The sequence below is a fragment of the Perna viridis genome, chromosome 11, assembly GCF_037379345.1.
Source record: "Perna viridis isolate PV_CMFRI_1.1 ecotype Kerala chromosome 11, ASM3737934v1, whole genome shotgun sequence".
NCBI classification, from domain to species: domain Eukaryota; kingdom Metazoa; phylum Mollusca; class Bivalvia; order Mytilida; family Mytilidae; genus Perna; species Perna viridis.
Window position 1 is genome coordinate 25,414,244 of NC_142455.1, and position 22,363 is coordinate 25,436,606.

Consider the following 22,363-nt stretch of genomic DNA (forward strand, 5'->3'; position numbering starts at 1 on the left):
ACATTTAGCTATCATTTTATACAAATTTGTATAGAATCAATTTCCTAATGAAGCTAGCTTGCTAAGGGTTAAATATCAATGTCCTGGTAGAGGTCGTGCGGTTGTAAAAGAGTAGGTATACAAGTAATTATAAATTATAGTAATAACATGAATTAGTATTTATATATAAGAATGTATTGGAAAAAGACTTTTTGTGTGTATAAACTATATCAGCTAGGTGGTGATAGATATTTAAGTATGTTTAATCACTTTTTGTATTCTGTTTTTATTATTACTCACTTCTGTGACGTATTACATGTGTATTACTGATTGACATAATTAAGTACACGTATCAATTTGTCTGAGTATGTAACTAAATCTGGATCTGGTTAGAAATTATTATTTCATAAAGTCTTTGGATTTGGGATATAAGATAATCTTCAAAAGGATGAAAATTTCGACTTTAGGGGAAAATGCTTGGAAATTGTTTTAAAGAACTATTATATTGACCATGATAACTAAAGACAACTTAGATCTTGAAAATAACCTGGTTTTCACTTCGGCAAATAAGGGACGCGCTATTTTACATTCATTACATGTAATAGTCAATCCATCTATAAAAAATATTTTAAGATAGCTGCAGGAAAATTTTCAACCCGGGTATCAATCATAAATATAATTTGAACTGATGAATGTTTTAGTTTTCTTGTGCAACGTTGATCAGCAGATTGAACTGGTACTTTTTGTGTTTTCATATATTTTGCCTTCACAGATCTATACAGAAAATATCATTGACATTTTTATATTTCTATAACTGACTTTTTTGTTTTTGATAACCATCTGGAAATATAAAACTTTGATCATATTGTTGCAATCAACTTATGCAGTCAGACACTCCTTACAATCTTACTGATGATGGCCTTAGATCTTTATACTTAATGTGATTGATCTTATATTAAAAATTCGCGAAACAAATGTGGATTCTTAAGAATTCAAAGGACCTACAATATTGCCTTTCTTCCAGTAGCCTTACCTTTTTGTAACAGTAAATTAAACTTCGATTCATCTATCTTGAACACCACAGTGTTATATGACAAAATAAAGTCAGTTCTGCGTGATCTTTTTCACCAATGTTTTCATACAATTCAGGTAACTTAAATATATGCTTATCTATTATAATGTAAAGAAAAGGCTTATTATGTGAGGAAAAAAAACGCTTTAATTCTAATAAAAAGTACTCCAATCATGTTGTTGTAAAAATGTTTGAAGGGCAATTGTTCCAGCAGAACATTTGAATAGCTATGTGAACAAACTGTGGCCACTCTTTGCCCATCTTTTTCTACATTCATATGCAGCCAGACTTTTACCAGGGCTACTACAGAGAAAGGGGAAATGAGTAGTTCAGTCAGACAATATCAATTTCTGTTAAAAAGATGATGTATTAATTCAGAATAATCCTATTTTTACAGCTGATGTATCAAAATAAAATAGAAATTTAAGAGACGCCTTCTTCTGCCACATACCTGGACATTCGATTACACGTAGATGATAAAAAAATCGAAACTTTAAGACAAATGTGATCAATTTGACTACCAAATTTTAAATTTCCCCTTTCTTAGTGTCGATGCATCAACACCTCCAGCCTATATACACATTTAACAGTTAATCCAATACTGCCGAGTCTGTGATATGTTTTTTTTTCTGCAGAGCCCGAGTAATGTAAAAAAACGTATCAATGAAAGGTAAGCTTGGCCTTTCTAGCTGCAGTTGTGTATCTCCTTTGATATACTGCGTGGGAGTAAGTCACATAGGCAAGGTGTTTTCTCAATTAAAGATTTCATTCAAACTACCATTATGAGCGCGATGAAATTTAACAAAAAAATATTTCATTTCCTTTCCAAATAAGATCTTTATAGGGTGTCAGTTTTTTGCATTTTAGTGTTGTTATGTTGTATCAAGATCAAGATTAAATGTGCTATTGTTTATTGGTACATGGTTGATATTTCCCCATGTTTGATGGTAATTTTTACTTTTCTTAATTTAATTTGGCTAATTCGGATATTTTGTCACCATTTCATTTTGTTATTAACTTTATTTACATAATGATACTTTGTTGAATTGAATAATATAATCCATGTGTTAGTTGTTTTTGATTGGAACCCTTTATGACTCGTGAAGGGGGTTAATCTCACATATACTGTATTAGGAACTTAGGGCGTAGCAGGACACACTTACCCATCTGGAGTATCTGATATCATTCCCTCTTTTTGTAAATGTTCATATTGCTAATGCATTAGTTTATTTGTTTAACGTCTCGTCTTCTATATCTTCAACTGTATTTTATTATATTTTGGTGGGCTACAATTTGTATGTAGATCGTTTCTGGGTTTTGTTTTCAGGCCTTGTCCTAGGATTTTGACGTATTTTTCCTACTGTTGATGCTTCGGTATTTTACCTGACATTTTACGGACAGTGGCATTTTTATTTTAAAAAACTCTTTCCGTTACAAATGTAACAACTATCAATTTGTAAAGTGGTGTTAATATATTCTGCGTGTTGGTCTACAGTAATGTTGCATGTTTTGTATTCCTATATCTAGAGATAGACATTTTTGCCGCCCTTCAAATGTTTAAAATATTTTTTTTTTTGTTTTTAATTTTGTCATATAAACTCAAAGATGACATGCAACACACGCGAAGGGTAACGACTCCAATGTAGAATCTGTTATATTAACATGCTAGATCAAAGATTGTTTACTAAATGCATTGATGTGGTCGTGTACAATAAATCCAATTGTGTGTTAATTAAAGATTGATTTTGTATATAGTGACGAAAATGGCAGAATAGTTTTCTTTACTTTTATAAAACTGCATTTTCTTTTATGCATATTATTATGAATAAAAGGGAATAAATGTATGATTATTTCTTTTTTACATAAGATACTTATTTCAAGTTTGATTGTACAATGTATTTGCAAACGTCTTAACATTGCTAGATTTGTACCCTTACAATCAGTAATTTCGGCGAGAGTGTTTTGATTATTTGATACAAAGCAAAACATACCAAGAGGCCAAGAGAGATGTAAACCATTCAGTTGAAGTAGAAGGGTATCTTATAGGGTAAGTTCGTAAAATTATTTACCGACCAAAGTGTACATGTTAGGGGTATTCATATTGATATAATTTGATGTATGATGAAATGTCATGTGTTAAAATTTAATCGTAAAACCAAATGCCAAATGCATCGTCAGATGGTCGTTTACATTATTAATAACAACTGTAAATATACTATTCGAAACTCTTGGTCAATACGATTTTAAAATCGAATAACGTCATGTAAGATTATTTACTTTTTGCATTTGTATAGGACTGTTTTAGCTTCAAGAGTAAGTTTTGAACGTTTTGGTGCAATTCTTAATTACTATTTGATTTGTTTAGATGATTGTTTAATTTGGCAGAGGAGAGTACCTCAGTGTCATGTGCGATAAAGATACTCAAACCATTGGATGCATAAATTTTGTGTTAATAACAGTTTTTTCGTTTTCTGTATACTATAACACTTGGTGACGAAATTGCGCCCGGCAAATTTAATTGTCCTTGTAGTGGATTTGTTGGATATGCATATCAGTAAAATGCATGTAAAATCAGTAATATATATGACCACATCATACCGTATATCATATGTTTGGTGTTTTTACAGCGTTTAAAAAATTTGCATTTATCCACCTTCTTTCCTTCTGACCTTTATCGGCCAACACATTATATCTGTAAATCAGATAATTTACAAACATAATCCATCAAGAATATTTAATTTTCAATTTGATTAATTTCTACTAAGCAGGCAACATTTGCAAAACCAACAAGATCTTAAAAAAGTGTGTATTTTTTTCTATTTTTATAGTGGTACACCTAGATACAAATATATAGTTCTTGGTAGAGATTCCTCATACTTTGTAAGAAATGATTCCAAATCATCTTCCAAATATACAGAAGAAGATGTTTACAAAATGCTGGAATTTTTAATCGACAACATATTTGTCCAGTGTGGTGGACGTGTTTTTCAACAAACGGTCGGCATTCCAATGGGAACAAATTGTGCTCCTTTACTTGCTGACCTATTCCTTTACTCTTATGAGGCTGACTTTATAGCTGATCTGATCCGAAAGACAGAATATCGTTTGGTTAGATCCTTCAATCTCAGTTTCCGCTATATAGATGACGTATTATCTTTAAACAATTCTAACTTCGGGGATTTGATACATCGCATCTACCCAAAAGAACTTGAGATAAAGGATACTACAGACACTGTCAAGTCAGCCTCATATCTTGACCTACACTTAGAAATCGATGGTAAAGGAAAACTACTGACCAAACTTTACGACAAACGTGATGACTTTTCATTCAGAATTGTCAACTTTCCTTTCATCTGGGCAGCATCCCTTTGGCTCCTGCGTATGGAGTGTTCATATCACAACTCATACGTTATGCCAGAGCTTGCCGAAACTACGCAGACTTTTTGTATCGCGCTAGAACTCTAACAAATAGGCTTCTTGAACAAGGTTATGTTGCTACAAGATTGAAGTCATCACTACAGAATGTTTATGGTCGTTATCATGAATTCGTGGATCGTTATGGTGTATCCATCAGCACCATGAGAACTGATTTATTCAATGGGTCATAGTTTTCCTTTTGTCGTTTGTCTACCCCGGACTTGACTTTTTATAAGCAACTCGGCGGATGTTTCTAGAAAAGCAGAGGACGCTTACCCTAGCGGTGCACCTGGTCCATGCTCCCAGTTTTTAGTGGAGTCAGAGTTGCTCATTTACTTTTGTTACTTTGTATGTATGATTTTAGTTACTTTATGTTCTTTGTTGTGAATGTCTGTTTTCCATGTCTGGTCTTTGTCCCTGGATTACATTCTTTTGATTACCGCTATAACCTTGGTTCCCTTGATTACTCTTTATATCGGTACTTTTTAGGGAAATGATCATTACTATTCATGCAATTTTGTATTTAACTCCCGCAGGACTTATGATTTATTTTTCCTTCTTTTATTTTCAACAGAATGGTTCGTCGAATGTAAAATCCTTCTTTTACAAATCGTCCATTATTTTAAAATGTGTGAATTAACGAATTAAGGAAAATTATTCCAAATAAGGTATCCTAGTTAAAATGCAATAGTTCAATTTCAAGAACAAATATGTAAGCCTCCATCAGGCATCCTCTTTGTTAACTTACAATGTATAATATTAATTTACTGTTTTCAAAAAGTTCATATAGATATATATATCTTTAAATTGGGGAAAAAATACTTTGAAATAACTTTTAAAGCAACCATGAAGTGTTGTAGATAAGATATTCAGATTGCACCAATATTCTCTTCATTGGATTTTGAAGACTATAGATTTGGTGTTTAGGCCATATTTTATCAACTGCAAGATTTTTACAGAGATTTAAACTTAACTAGCATGCTATACCTTATTGATTGACCATCACAGTCACCAACAGCTCTTGATTCACTTAGCAGTAAAATTCGATAATTACAGACCAATAAGATTTTTCTTTCAACAGATAATAACTATTTATGAACTCGTAATGTACTTTTCATTTTTGATTAATTGTTGGCTTTTAGTATTACGATAGCCAGGTTCACAACGGGTAAGGTTTAAAACATCAAAACATATATATCTATGACCTTCAGAAAATTCGAACCTCAATATAACGGATTGAATATTAGACAAATATATTATACATCTTTAAAAGAGTAATCAAGGGAACCAAGATTCCAGCAGAAATCAAAATAATATATTAGTAGAATAAAGTCTAGACAGATAAACAGACACAAACAACACAGGACATGACAATTAATTAATATGTATAAAGAAACAAAGGTAAATGAGAAATCCGTACTCCATTAAAACATGGAGCATCGACCAAGTCCAACGGTAGACAAAGCGCCCTCTGCTTTCCTTAGAACACCCATTGAGTTGCTCATAAAATGTAGCGTCTGAGGTAGACGACAAAGGTTACAAAAACACGATGAACAAATCGGATATCTGGTTTATATTTGATATTTGGTTTTCATTTTCTATTTAAGCGCATGTTGCATTTTTCCGTTTTCTTTTTTCTTGTACTACGATTCTAAAACTCATCTGACCTTCGGTTGTATTTTGCTTTTCTTTTTTTTTATTTAATTTTGTTTATTTGTTTGCGTGATACTTTTGTGTGTATGTTTTGTTATATTTTTGTCTACTAGATTCTGTAATAATAATAATAATAATTTCCCTGTATATATCAATATTGTTTTATTGCTTTGGCATTTTCTGCATTTTATTTATTGTTACATTTTTATCAGAAAGTCATTATATACTTCGAGAATTTCAATTGAAAACGTGAGGTCATCTTGACCATTACGTCGTTGATAACATGAATGACTCCAGTTTAAAACGCTGTGACTTTATAATATTATTTACGGGTAGATCATTTTAAAGATCTCGTAATATGCATTCCAATGTATGAATAAAAAGAATCTTTATTGATAAATGTTGTCTCAAAGACGTGATTCAGTAACTATTAGAGATGAAGCTGTCAATATCATCAGAATTCATGTACTAAGCTAATAACTCATAAATCATCACATTGTCCTTTTCATAAAATTATTCCCAAATTTAAGTTTCAACAATTGATCACGACGATTTTATTTTTAGTTGAATTTCTCATTTACTTTTGTTTCTATGTGGTATTCTATTATTATCACAGAATTAAGGTTTTTCCTGTTGGTCGAATCCTAGTTCCCTTGACTTCAAAGTCGCAAACTCTTCAGATAATGTCCTCAAGCAGTTTTAATTATCCAAGGTGTATAATGATGATCCAGAAATTCGTTCATTTATTTTATTGACAATAAAATAAAACAAAGAAGAAAATTAAAAACAAGTAGTATATGTTAAAGAGCAATGTAGTGAGAAAAAAAGCTTTGAATTTACGCTCGTAAAATACATTTATGACTTCAACTGATTATTATACAGAGGGAGTTCTTTGTTATCGTAAAGCTTTTAGTAAAGTTAAGTGAATTGTCAACAGATAACAAAAGCTTGTTTGAAAAAGTTGGTAATATTTCATATCGTAGATTTAAAAAATGACAATATAATCTTTTCGACCTTTGTCTGACGTACGAGACTCACTCTTGACGCTTCAGACAGCCCTCTAAGAATGCCAAAATCGTCATCTGAAAGTCAAACTTCATTTGATTTCTATAACACCAGGACATTCCGAAAGGTAAGTCCGTAGTGGTCAGTTAGAGAGATAAGAGACGTCAGACTTTATGTGAGGCTTGCTTCTTCGAGTGGCATGGGATACATTATAAGTTTTTGTGACGTGCAGTAGACATTATTTCAACTGTTATGTAATAGTAACATACATGTACATGTATAAATCTGATGTAAAACATCATTCTTTGTTAAATGGATTATACAATGTCCATGAACATTAGTTTTTTTCCCTATAATTTACGTCTTTTGCTTAAGTGTGATCTTAAGGAATGGTACATCAATAATATGTACAATCTAACATCATTGTCTGTACAATCAGTAGTTATTCTTTTGTTACTGTTGTTAGAGACAATTCACGGAATTCTTTAGACAAATAACCATAATGAAGCATAATGCAACGCGGTCTGTGCAAATTTTTCTTTTTGAAAGGTTAATAAAACAGTTTGTTATAAACATTAGTGACGTATGATAATGTTTTGGTTTGGACTTTTTTATTTATAAAATGGTTTCCAGGATTATATTTGAAAACATGGAAACATGAAGTAAAGTTGTAAAAAAAGAAAATCAGTAGGCACTTTAAACAGGGAATGACTTTGATGCATATCAAAATTACATATTATTTGCAAGTAAAATCGGTCCCTTGTTTTGCTATTTATCTAAAACAAAAAAAGATCATGATCAGGAGGAGATGGAAAATTTATACTAAAACTGGAGATATTTCGTGGACGTTGTTGATTTATTCTGCTGTGCATAAAGTATGCTTCTCGCGACAATATCTTAATACCTTAATATGACTGTGAACAAAACGAATGTTAAATAAGGGTTTAAAAAATATATTTAAGTGATTTGGTACATTGAACTTCATAGTTTTCTGAGTAATGGCTGCACGTTTTAATCCGAAAGGAATTTTGGTAACGCTTAAACTACTTTGATCATTATAACATTGATCGTGAAATTATAACAATGTTCAAACAGTTGTGAGTGAGTAAACCCGTATCAAGGCAGTTATGAAGGGAAAACTTTAACTGAACATATCTTCATATACGACATGCATACAAACAATAAAGATGTGATAGGGAAACACGTACATATATTTGCAAGAACTCAGAAATAAATCGTAATGAATTTACGATGTATATTAAATTTAAGCCGTTCAAATAACAATAAAAGTTGAAAAGTTACTTAATATAAAAAATTGTACAATACGGCATAAAGTAGAAAAAAAACATATAACAAAAATGTATGTTTTTTCAATGAGTTAGCTGCCCAAGTATCAACTTTGCCCTTCGGCAGTAAAAATATCAAGTTAATCTGTAAGATCACAAAAGAACAGCAGAGGAAGATTACAAATTGTGATAGTGCGAAGGATCAATTCTTGCTTGCATACTACGTTCTAACATTTTACAAATGGGTACGACATGTTTTTTCTCGATTTGGTATTTTATGCTTCAAATACAATTAATACATCTAGAAAACATCCGAAAAAGTATTTAAATTTATTCTGAAACATCTAGGACATTAGATGTTTTTGACTGCCTGTATAGGGAAAAGGTCTTGACAAAATTTTTTGCCATTTTCGATAGTGCATTTCAACTAATTTTTAATCTATCAATATCTTAAAAAAGCAAACTTTAAAAACGCATTAATGGTTCTTTCTCGAGGTCAGGAGGTATAAATACTTGCATAATTTCATAACATTTCTGCGACTTTTTTTCTTATACACATTCGGTCTAATTCTTAAACAGAGAAGTACTTAAAATTATTTAATGGAAAAGTTTTGCCTTGTACTTGACATAAAGTAAAATCCCAAAAAACTCAATGTATTTGAGCTTTGTTTATCATTTATAAAATGTAGTTATGCAATGCTTCTGATTACTATTGGTATACCATGTTATGATTTTGTTGTTAACATTTATTTGCTTTTGTTAACAGTACTTCTTTGGCGATGTCGAAAAATAAACTTTCCGTTAATAAAAACCTTTGTGTGTGTGTGTGTGTAAAACTAGTATATTTACCATACAAAAAATACAAGTTAGAATTTATTGGAACGTGCACATTTATGAAATTTGCTGTAATATCAGCTGCATATGTGACTTGTGTTTTCCTACAAAATTGTGACAACAAAGATTGCATGATCTCTCATATAACGTGCGACTGAACTTCGAAATAAGTCCAATACGTTCATTAATTTTCGTTTTGTTTGTTTGCTTTTTCTATAATTACATAATTGCTAATGAAGTGAACATATAGGGAAATGTCCATGAGAGAACAACAAAAGTGGTCATAATTAAATACAAAAGACAATGGGGCACCTCCAACAAAAGGTTTGTACCAGTCCTAATTAAAAAGTTTACCGAAACTTGCCATGTCTAAATCAGTAGAATTTTTGTATTTATATATTTTGAAAGTACTTTTATTCGTGTGTTCCAATTTTTGAGGATTAGTAAAACTTATTATTCCTTGAATTAATGGATTTGACAACTCCATCATACAAATAAATGATTATTTTCTTTTTCGTTGGTAACTAAATTTGTGGTTTATCTAACCCACGAAAACTGACAATTTTACAGTCGTACAAAACAAACAGTCCATATGGTATAATCATGTTACGTAAAAATGAATCTTGGGTTAATATAATTGTGTGGACTTTTACATACATTTATGAGACAAGAAGTTTACTTTTAACACTCATAAATATATAAATTCATAATTTGTAAAAACAAAATCAAAGCCGTTTACTTTTAAATTAGCTGCTGATTAAAACCACATCAACATTGCCTTAATGAGCGAATAAACAATGTTTCATCGGTAGATCATACCTACATATCATCTACAAGTACGAATTGCACATATTATCGGTTATATTTTCAACGAGCCTTTGAAACATGATATAAAGTGAATCCATGTCATTCGTCTTGTTTCTGCTTTTTTAAATGTAATTGGTGTTCCAGCTCAAAATTTGTACAAATTTTACTGGGGGACCGACTAAATTTTCTGCGTTGCACTTACAAAATAATGCAGTAAGATAAAACAACTGAAAATTCGAAATCCAATATATCATTTCGGTATGGTTTATCTGAGACTGAACTTTAAAATGGGTTTTATTTTAGAAGTTTATCTAAGGCCTGGAGTTGTAAATCGCATTTGGCAATATGTATACATCATCAATAGTCAGTGTTTTACTATCAAAGGCAAAAACATGTAGCCATCAAGACCGTAACATGGTTTTATACTGACCCATAAACCATTTTGACCGTCGGGTATTCTTTTTATACAAATCATATTTACTCAATTTGATTGTTTAAATCGAACAATAATACATTTGAAGAGCACATTTTATAATATAACGCATCCTTAGCATTTTTGTCGAGATATGAAAATCAATAGGTTGATAAATCACATTCACTACCTTTCACACTGATGATGACTTTCAAAACTTTCTACAAATATAACTTCTTACACAAATTTATCATACACGCACCATTAATTGCATACAAACATACTACTGAGAAAGTTTTATTTTTCGTTAAGCGATAATTTTCGATCAATCAATGTTTCGGTCATAAAAAGAATCCAACTCCAATTGAAATATGTCTGCTTCAACAACACTGTGTACAAGAAGTGTTTAGTCAAACTCGAAAATTTTAACCCACGAAAAAAAACACTTCAACAGTATTACTTATGAACAACAATAACATTTTTTGCATGCATGTTATTAATGACGTACTCTATATCTAGTACTAATCACAAGGAAAGGTTGTACACTGTCGGTCTTTTTCAAACGTCTCCTTTTTCTACTTCCATCTTTTTTCCTCTTTCTATTATTCCTCCGTCCTTTTCGCAGCCTTCTCCGGTGTTGTTTGCGTTGTAATACAGGTCTGACTATTTTTCCACATTTTTTGCATGCAATTTTCAATTTGAGTTCATGCTCATTATTGTCGATCATAGATTGTATAAGAGTTACCGGTAGTGCTATTTTCTGCCATCTTGTCTTTTTAACACGAGTTCGTATACTGGTGAGGTAGTGCTGTGTATTATTTGTGTCATTTAGCTGTAATACACGTAGCCATATCTTTTTCCCTCGTATTTTGCCTTTCTTACGCTGTTTAACTAGAATCCACAAATGTGCCTTGATTGCTTCAAGTGGTCCAGGATTATTCCGTAGGTCAATTGTAAAAAGAAGGATATTTTTCCTTGTTGAGTTATCTGTTATAAAAGAACATTTGAAATTATTTTTAAAGTGTAAGCGACTTTTGTCAGGGAGCTGTACGATTGTTAATGGAATTTTGATAGATTACACTCACTTGCAATATGAAAGATGACGCTGGCGGAGCAGGACATGCGTACCCTTCCTGGGCAACTGATGTCACACGTTTTGTCGGTTTTTTTTGGGGGGTGGGTGGGTTTGTTTTGATTTTGTTTCGTTTTGTTTTGTTTTGTTTTGTTTTGTTTTTTGTTTTTTGTTTCGTTTTTGGTTTAGTGTTTTTCTTGTTTTTTGTTTTTGTTTTTTTGGGGGGTGGTTCTTGCTGCAATAAGTTTTTTTGTGTATACATCTTGCTTTCTTTATCTTCAACTTTTATGTGAAATGTTATATATTCTATTCGCTCAATGTGTATGTAAACCGCCTATGTTTTCTGTTTTTCACGTTTTGGTCATGCAGCTTTTGGATGCAAATATTTTAATTATCCCATTGTTCACAATTCGGTAATTTTCTAACAATACTGATATACTGTTTAAAGGTTCCGTATTCTTGTTCGTGGTATATACAATTTGTACTGTTCTCCTGACTAATAAACGATTCAAATATTCATTTTACTCAAGTGGGTGTGAATGACTAGTGGATTGAGATAGCTGAAATAAATTATGAGATAGAAGGTGGTATTTTTTGAATTCCTCACTTGAGCAGTTTTATTAGACAATATTTATTCCTGTGTGTGTAGCAAAATTTGTAATTGAATATTGCTCTTTCGTTTCAGAATACTGACTTCAGTTGATGATTAGATTTTATCTGTATTAAGCACTCACCTTGTTTCTCGGGGAAGCTTACTATTTCAGATGTTTCTGGGGCAGTAAACTTTTGTTCTATATATTGTGATTCTCGAGGTCTAGCAACCGATTCTTTGGGTGTTTCATTCAATGGTTCGATCCCTAGTTTATTTTTTATTCTTTTTAACAAAATGTCAAGTCGTCGTTTCTCGGCTATACTTAGATCTAGTATCCTTTTACAGTCTACACAACTGTTATTTCTTGCAGATTGGATCCTTGTTTGAAGGTTGAAGTGAAATTGAGAATTAACACTGGCACATAATGCACATATACTGAATAAGAAAAGAAGTAAATGTAGGCTCTTAGGTGTCTCTTCAGACCACACATACAGCCTGCACATTGTTACCTGGAAAAGAAAACAGTAGGTTAAGTTGTTATATCAAAGGTATAGATGAAACCATGTATTTCATCTTGTCTTATTTTATTTTCCAATCGGAAATACTTGTCATCAAAATGGAAACAAATTGAAATAAACCGAGACCAAGTGATTTGTCCGATCAAACTATCGTCTATTACACTTTCAAAAAAGATTATGTTAACAAACAAACTCAACAAGTTCAAAACGGTAAGTTCTTTCTTCATCAACATGGTACAGCAATATTTTACTTTAAACAGGAGTGCACACAAACTGCATTTGATATGTTAGAAGTGCCAGTTTCCGTTAAATGGGACAGAGAGTGTTTATTACATAAAATATTTCTCTGCTCCGACATTATATTATTACCTTTCATCGTTAGATTAAGATACAAGACAAAATGTCAATTTTATTTTTATAAAATGAGGACCGCAAATGAATAAAATATTTTTATGGAAAAATCTTCAGTGGTACATTTATCGAAATACTGGTAAATTAAAGAAAAAATGACGTGCTGTCAGGTCGGTGGGTATTTAGCATGCATGCTTCATTTCGTCTTTTCTATTTTGCTTTTTTCTAACTATTGACGTACTGAGATTAGAAATGCATGCAGAAAAAAAAATGTTTTTCTTTGATTAAGTTGATGTATTCTATTGACTAAAAGCTAATAGTATAGTTTAGAATTCAGTTCATGCTGGTGTGGATGGAAAAGTGAAAATATATGTTTTGTTGGTCGTTAACTCAGGAGTTAAAAAATGCTTGCTGATAACAAATATCTCCAGTGATGTGTATGGTAGGTTCTTATTACGGACAACTTAAAGTGCTTAAGATTATGTACTTATCTGTTTAATCATGAATCATAAATTTATTAACTACAACGTATTTTGTTTTGTTTTGTTTTGTGTTTGATGTTCGCTTTTTTATTACGTTGGGTATCTTCTTTGTTTGTTTGTTTGTTTGGGTTTTATTATTATGATTATTATTATTGAGTTTTTTTTAACCAAATGCTGAATCAATATTTTAAACAAGATATTCAAAGTGGTTATTTGTATTCTATCACATATATTAATTTGAGTGTTTGGGGTACAGTGTGTTCGTGAAGTATCATATAATGTTTCCTTACAACTTCTTGTACTTTGATAATGCGCTAAAACAACACACAAGCCTCCGATATATCACATTAATCATCCAAACCTTGCATGACAATTTAAGTAACCTCCAAGCATTTACAATACAACAAATACTATGATTTAACCATCAACTTACATCCGAATATATTTACATTGTCTTTGGGAGAAAGGGTCTGTAGCTATTTTTTGATTGTTTTTTTTTTTTGTTTTTGTTTTTTTTTTTTTGTTTTGTTTTGTTTTGTTTTTTGTTTTGTTTTTTTTTTTTTTTTTTTGGGGGGGGGGTTTTGGGGGGTGGGGGGTGAGTTTGTATTTAATTTTATTTTTTTTTAGAATTACTCAATATACCGGATCTAGATACTGTAAATATGTTTTACTTGACTTTGAATTGCATATTTTGGTTCTGAATAAATTTAAGGCTAATTTCAATTTGAATTCACTTCCCTGATTCATTTCTTCGGGTCTGTCTGATACCTATTCCGGTTTGACTGAACGTCTACCGTTAACCTCGCATGTGATGCTCGGTTTGAAGCATCTGTCTTCTCTATAGAACTTAATACAATCAACGTAATATTACAGCGACACAAAAAAAACAGACTCAATCTTCATAACAAAAAAACTAATGTCCTTAAACTGTTCAAATCAACCAAAAGAATATGAAATTTAGTTTAATTCAATCATTTACAGAACAAGAATTAGTACCTTAATTACGGCAATAAGTACCGAAGCTTTTAAACAGGCAGTGAAATGAAGTCTTGCTCAATGACGAAATGATACAAAAGTCTTCCTTTATATCAAGTAAGCAGTCAAATGCAAAATCTTTAAACAATAAAGTCATTTTCAGCACAAAAATACTGACTGATTGACAGACTGAAATATACATCACTTATATACATGAAATAGTAATGAAGGGAACCAAGGTTATAGCGGTAATCAAAAGAAAGTAACCCAGGGACAAAGACCAGACATGGAAAACAGGCATACACAACAAAGAACATAAAATAACTAAAATCAAACATACAAAGTAACAAAAGCAAATGAGCAACTCGGACTCCACTAAAAACTGGTTGTATGGACCAGGTGCACCGGCAGGGTAAGCGTCCTCTGCTTTTCTAGCATCTGCCGAGTTGCTCATAAAAAGTCAAGTCCATCAATTTTGAAAGAAAAGGTCAAAGACGTTCTCGCATTCTTTTCTGTGATACATATATATAAAAAAAAAACACAAAAAAAATTACACAACATACAGCGATAATGAAGCAAAATTTTCAAACTTTCACTGCAGATACTTTTCAAGCCCTACTTAGATAAATAAAGACAACGAATACACAGTCATACGACTAGAATATCATGTGCATAATATAATACATTTCCTTCAGTGGAAGCAATGTGTGTGGGTTTCGACGTGTTTCCATTTCTGCAAGGTACAAATTAAATAAAAAGGGTCGCAATATTTGAGTAAAATTATCCTAGAGTTACTCCACTATAAAAATCACTGAAATGCAAATATGCTTAACTTATGACCTCAATTATAAAAACAAGAATCACGACATTTAGTACAATGTAGAATTCAAAAATATCTATACACTTCTAAATGTATGTATCAACGTGTTTTTGCATCAAAATTAAAAAAAATATATATATAATTGTTCATCGTTTTTTTTTTTTTTTTTTTTTTTTTTTTTTTTTTTTTTTTTTTTTTTTTTCAATTTAAAGATTTTCATAAAAAGAAAAAAACTTAATGTCGAAAATGATCAGGTTCTTCTGTCTTCCCTACATAATTTCAATATAATGTTTCTTCACTTGCTACTTAACGTGGATATATCAAATCATTACACTATCAAATAATACAACGTACATTAGCGAAGATAAGTCCAATACTCCTATACTTTGTCTTGGATACACTTGACATTATTTGACTCATTTATATAGACGCTACTCTTTCTAAGCAAACATTTTCATGTAAAAGTTACTTACATGTAACAAATAATGACTAATGTTCATATGATTGCATCAGCCTCGTGATAACAATTTGATTTCAACCCCTGCATGTCATTTTCAAAGTTATGACAAACCAACTTTCATTATCCAATTCAAAGTAAAATGTAAAAGAGTCATTTTCAATTAGTTTACATACTAATTTCCTTTTGCATTACTGACACACACACACACGTACCTGTTATGATTTGTCTTAAAAGCCATTTTAATAATTGATTTTCTACCAATGGTTTTGCTATATCCTATTTTCAACCAATCAGCAGTAGTTTCTCCAGCAATTAGTTTTGTTTTCAAACACTTGATTCATGCGAATGAAAGTTGATATTTGAAAAAAAAACTTCTGGGAGAAAATCTTCGTTTTAAGATATGACAGATTTAAGATAATTATGATACGGGTTAAAGGACAAATTCTGTTCTAATTAACATGTTTCTTAGAAACTGTATAAATTACCTAACCTTCATTTCCAAAAGTACTAAACCAAAGGCGTCATTAGTACAAACATAGCATATGTATTAGTCATATATATCAAGGTTCGACACATTTTTATCCTAAACATTTAATTATTCTGCCAAGCAACAAATGGCATCTGACATTCGAAACGCCTTCCAGAGGTAATAAGTAATCAAGGGAGCCGAGGTTCTAGGGAAATAAAAAAAAACAGTTATCCAGGGACAAAAACCAAACATGGAAAACAGACATACACAATAAAAACATTAAGTAACTAAAATGATACATACAAAGTAACAAAAGCAAATGAGCAATTCGGATTTCACTAAAAACTGGGAGCATGGACCGGGTGCACAAATCAGTTTTCATGGTGCAGATGGATACACCATAACGATCCATAATGACGACCATAAAACGACCAAGTGATGACTTCAATTTTGTAGCAAACTAACCCTGTTCCAGAAGCCTAACTGTAAATATGAAACGAATACCGGCTTCAGCATAAAGCTGGTTATTCGGACGGAACCTTGAATTTCATATTAAACACATTTTCGGAAGCATGCAGGAAGTTATGTCATGTAATGTCACCTTGACAAAGATTTGCCATACTTCTGTTCTCAATATTAAGTAGACCAAGCCGAAACCAGTGCATTTAGACAGAAACAAACCATTTTCAGTGTATTTGTTTTCTGCAACAGGAAACAAGCTCATGAAAACAAGTGTCTGATTCATTATTGTAACATTAATGCTTATTTAGATGATATTACTGCCATTAGTATTCATTTATTAAATGTCACGGAATTGTAAAGTATATCTAGTGATTACCCTGCACTCAATTTGAAATACAATGCTACCTAAGAGTTATGCAGGATAAAGGTTTGAAGTATACTTACCTATCAATTATCTGGTTAGGTTTATTTATGTAATTGCTTTAACTTACTGACTCCATTGGTTCAACCATAAAAACAATATACTAGTATATTTCCCTTCAATGTATTTTTAATGCAACATTTTGTAGTATTTACCAATGATATTGCTCGAATATAAGTTTATTATTTTGATGTCAGATGCACGAATAATTCTGGCAACATTAATCATATTAGGACTCTTTGTATTTTCCACATCAATTATTCTTGTGCTGGCATTCTTTGTCGAATTGTTGACATACATATGTACTGTTGTTGTGAAAGAAATACAAAACAAAAAAAATCATGTATACTAAATATTGTAAATAAAATAAATTATATAGTTAAATGTTATTGCCCATTTAAACGTTCACAAATAACCTGCATATACAGTCAATTCGTGATGACACAGATCATTGTATGCACGATTTCCAAATCCTTTAAGCTACAGACTAAATGTTTTTTTTGATTCTTGAGTAACATCTTAAATTATAAACACATATGTCAATGCCAATAAGCTAATACGTGATAGAGTAAGGGAAAAAGGAATATCTTAAATGAAAAAGGTCCAACATTACAAATGATTTTGTTTGTTTTTATTTTTTATTTTGATTTTGAATTTGTTTTTGTTTGTTTGTTTTTGTTTCGTTTTTCGTTTTTCGTTTTTTTTTGGTCTTGTTTTGTTTTTGTTTTTGTTTTGTTTTTGTTTTGTTTTGTTTTGTTTTGTTTTTTGTTTTGTTTGGTTTTGTTTTCATATTATTACTGTCACTTTTTAGCACCTGAAACGTCAACATATGATAAATGTTATTTTCACATTTTTAACATATAATTCTATTTTTGCCTGTTGCTTTAAAGCATATATATAGTGACGTAGTGAAAATAAAAGTATACCATATCAATCTATTAGGTTAAAATGTCTATTCTGTATGCAAATTTCTTTCAGAATATTAATTACATGGCTTAAACGCTGTTTTGCATGCAAGGAAAAATACATTACTTTTCATTCATTTTACATTTATATCGTTGTTGCGTCAAAATTTTGACTTTATAGTGTACATGGGATAAAATGTTGACAGAAGCTGTCATTGTTTAAAACATAAAAGCAATTAATTCAGACTTTGTCTATGCATTCTGCCTCACTCCATGACCAATATAACTGTAGGAATACTTAGTGTGTATAGTTTTTTTATGCATTTTGTCTCGTTTTGAACCCTAAATTGTTCGTTTCCGGAGAATTTCAATATACTTTGCGGGAGTATTGAGAGGTGTTTATCTTTCGCAATTTAGAATTGATCGAAAGAGTAATCAAAGGAACCAAAGTTATAGCGGTAATCAAAAGAATGTAATCCAGGAACAAAGACCAGACATGGAAAACAGACATACACAACAAAGAACAAATAGTAACTAAAATCATACATACAAAGTAACAAAAGCAAATGAGCAACTCGGACTCCACTAAAAACTGACAGTGCGAATACTATAGATTATTGACCATCAAAGGTTAACAGAAAATTATGGTGCATTGGTTAAATAAAAGGATAATGGATTAATTTAAATTATGCTATAAAATATGCATTTGTAATATTGTTTTGTTATGTTTTGTTTTTGTTTTTGTTTTTTGTTTTGTTTTGTTTTGTTTTGTTTTTTTGAAGGGGGGCGAAATTATGGTTTTAATATTTCAAAATGAATCCTGATATGTACATGTATGCATACACAGTGCCTGATTGCCTTTGTCTGGCTTCTGGAACAGGGTGATGTTGCTGCAAGATTGAAGTCATCACTATAGAAGTATTACGGTCGTTTTCACGAACTCGTGGACCGTTACGGTGCACCCCCCTGCATCATGAAAACTGATTTGTTCAACATGTCATAGTTTTCCTTTGCTCTTTCGTCTACCCAGGACTTGACCTTTTTTAAGCAACTCGGTGGGTGTTTTTTTTTCTAGAGAAGCAGATGATGCTAATCCTACAGGTGCACCTGCTTTAGTATCAGTCAAGTCCTAGAACTGATTTCTGTCATTCTGTCACCAAAGAAATTAGATTTATTTAGACAACAAAAATCTAAAGAAAGATAAAATTATTAATTTATGATGGATATGTGATTATGGTTCATCTATGTAAGGGATCTTTACATTTTCCTTTTTTACATGTTCCTTTGTCGCTTCCAAATCATTACCATAATTTCCATAACCCGATTTATTCAAGCTTTATTATGGATAATTTCTATTCAAGACATCCTTATTCACAGCATGTAATCTATACAGCTCTTGAATTGTATAAACTTTCCCCAGTTCACATACCCCGTTATCCCCATCCTCATTCCCCATAAAAAAATCCCAATCCACCATAGAATCCCCATCGCATAATTCATATTAAATTCGTGCATCATCAAATTTAATTTCAATTAATACATTTTATATATCTACAAATACTTGAAAAACTAATTTCCCTACCTCCCCCCCAAATTTAAAATCCCCATCCCCAGATGTACCATTCCCATTCCCCATTCTCTATTACCCATACCCCATAAACCATAGAATGATATATTTTTCACCATACAAGTACTTTATCATCCGACACAAATTATGGCCTATCCAATTTAGTCCCCTGATCATTTTTCAAGCTCCTCATAACATAAGCTAGATTTTTTGACTTGTTATTAATGAAGCTGTAGTGATATCTTTCAGGTTTGTTCCTAAATATGATATTTTACATGTATTTAAACCTACATACATGCTGTTCAGTAAAAAAGAGAAACTTTCTTATATATCAAGCGCTAGTATTTTGTCGAACGGGAATATTTACAAAAGAGTGCAAGTATTATAATTGGTCTATTTTCGTTCTACATAGATCTCGTTTTAATCTATTAACGATAAATTAATGATTTTATCTTTATATCATAACAGCAACTTTCCGGTTTTAAGTACCAGTGCTAATGTACCCTTTCCTCACAGTACGTATACATTAATAATACCTTTTCAGAAACTTAAGCCGAAGTATGAAAACATTAAGTCAAGCATTGTTATATAGTCAACGAACAGAAAGGTGCACCACTTACAAGTAGTTTATAAACTATGTCTTGTTTGAATGATCTTGTATAGCAAGGACAAAAGGAAAGTTTTAGTTTGATCAGTAAAATGGCTTCTGATTGTTAGGTCTCCTCAAGCAAAATAAGTTATTTTGTAAAACATGGTACTGTGACGTCATTGAGTCATTTGGTGGTGCCAGTCGAAATTTGAAATTTGAAAACTTTCAAAAATTAAAAACTAAGTAACGTTCTGGTAAAAGATCAAGTCTTAGATACACTGAAAATGACTTGAAAATATATAAAACCTGGTCAACCAATTTTGAAATCATTAGATAAAATATATTTTATGTAGTTCAAAAGAAAAGTAGATATCATCATTCATAGTTTATCACAATATCAAATTATGTGAATGTTGTATATAGCGGTGAAATTTTGCAACAAAACGTTTACACAAAACTGAACAGTATTGTTCACGAGGTGTCGTTTTGGTAGGTTGCTGAGTGAAACATTTTGTGTCGGTTTCAATTTTGTGTCAAACATGTTTTACTAATACAGGAAAATACTTGCGCCGTAGAATGTTGGAATAATGACCCAAACCAATAATGTTCACATTTGCAGTATTTTCGTAATATTGAAGCAAATATGTGTGTATAGGTTTGTTTAAAAATCCATTGAATATTGAATCAACATATGTTTTATATTAAACGAGAGTAAATAAGATGTATGATTTTTTTTTTTCTTTTTAAATCCTTTTTTTTTCCTTAAAGTGTTGAGATTTATTTTTGATTGTACTTACAATCGGTATTCAAAAGTTCATAAGGAAATTTCCTGTACTTTTTCATGGTAAACTTAAACTAATATATTAACTTTAAATATATATTTAACCAAATATTCACTACTAAAAGTTTCCCGCAAACATTGTCCATTTGGCTCCTACAAATAGCTGACAGAATTACATCAACTATTTGACTGTGTCTTCTTAAAAATAGAACAAAGTATGTACTTCTAAAAAGATTGTTAAATGTAAATTTAGATAACGGTCATTTGATATAGCTCTACAGTCTTTTTGCAAGTGATATATTTGTCGATTAAAAGCAAAAATAAACAGTATTTGTATTCCAACCTTGGTTTCAAGAACAAAAAGTCATAAATATAAAGTAAAAGATTTGTAAAAAATCACCTTATTTTGTTATATATGAATACGATTAAAAGTTAAACAAAGTACACAATAATACCCGAGGGAAATAAGGGAAACAAGTTTTGTAGCATTTGTAACAAATAAAAAAAATCACCAAATCTATATCTTATTCACTTACTAATCTCATCAATTATTGTTTGAAAACTAATATCAAACATTCTGATTTTGCCAAATCAAAGTGATTATCATACCTAAATATTTTAGTTGTTAAACATTTCTTTAGTGCATACGATATGGACACGCATCATATCTAAAAAAGGTGTTGCGGTTTTAACCATGCTGAGTATATAAACGTAAGATAACCGCTTTCAGGTTGATTCAGTGACATAATTTACTGTCAGTAACTCGTGTCCTTGAACCAATAGGAACGGAATGACACGAACTGAATACGATAAACACTTATATTGCTGTATAATCATTATACATTATAAAGTATTTTAAAGACATAACATCTCGGCGAAAAATGACAATTTTAAATTTTATATGGTGAATGGACAAGATTAGGTGTAGTAAACTTATGTTACTCCATTTTGAAAATAAAACGAGGTTCTGGCCAGGATGCATTAAATGCATGCAGAGTTAAGATCCGTGGCAGTTAGAAATGTTAGTAGCAGTTTATTGTTACATTTTAAATGAACCATACAATTGGTGTTAATATGTTTTAGTTAAACAGCGTACAATTAAGTGTTAACGAAATGTAACAAATTACGATATATAATACATATTCATTTATGAACGAAACTGCTTTAAAGCTATACCATGAAGAGTTCATGAAATAATTCGATGAGGCAAAGGTAAAATGTTAACAAAGGAAATTCGAAAAATATAATTATGGAAAGATGATACTTTTTGATATGCTAGTTTGTACCTTTTTTTTTATTGTTTTTTTTTATTTTATTACCTAGAGACATTAAAAATTATTTGATTGTAAAAAGATTAGTATGAATGAACTGTTTTTTTTTAACTGCAAAAAAGGCGTGAGAACAAGATTAATGTGTATAACGTCGTCATTAATT

At 31.0% G+C, this 22,363-nt stretch overlaps 1 protein-coding gene across 2 annotated transcripts in view; it reads right to left on the bottom strand.

The window, feature by feature from the left end:
• Nucleotides 1-6,855: 6,855 nt before the first annotated feature.
• Nucleotides 6,856-22,363, bottom strand: part of LOC148603504 (uncharacterized) — a 34,227-nt gene continuing 18,719 nt past the window's right edge. Inside the window, exons 1-3 of one of the 2 annotated variants that reach the window (XM_088551745.1) lie at nt 15,630-19,414; nt 12,272-12,638; nt 6,856-11,452 (exon numbers count right to left, since the gene is read on the bottom strand). In XM_088551745.1, coding sequence (XP_088407871.1) covers nt 10,962-11,452; nt 12,272-12,638; nt 15,630-15,695 — 924 coding nt within the window. In that variant the 5' untranslated portion in view covers nt 15,696-19,414 and the 3' untranslated portion in view covers nt 6,856-10,961. Of the gene's footprint in view, nt 11,453-12,271; nt 12,639-15,629; nt 19,415-22,363 lie in introns of those variants that run through there. The other variant, XM_088551746.1, reaches the window with a different exon arrangement.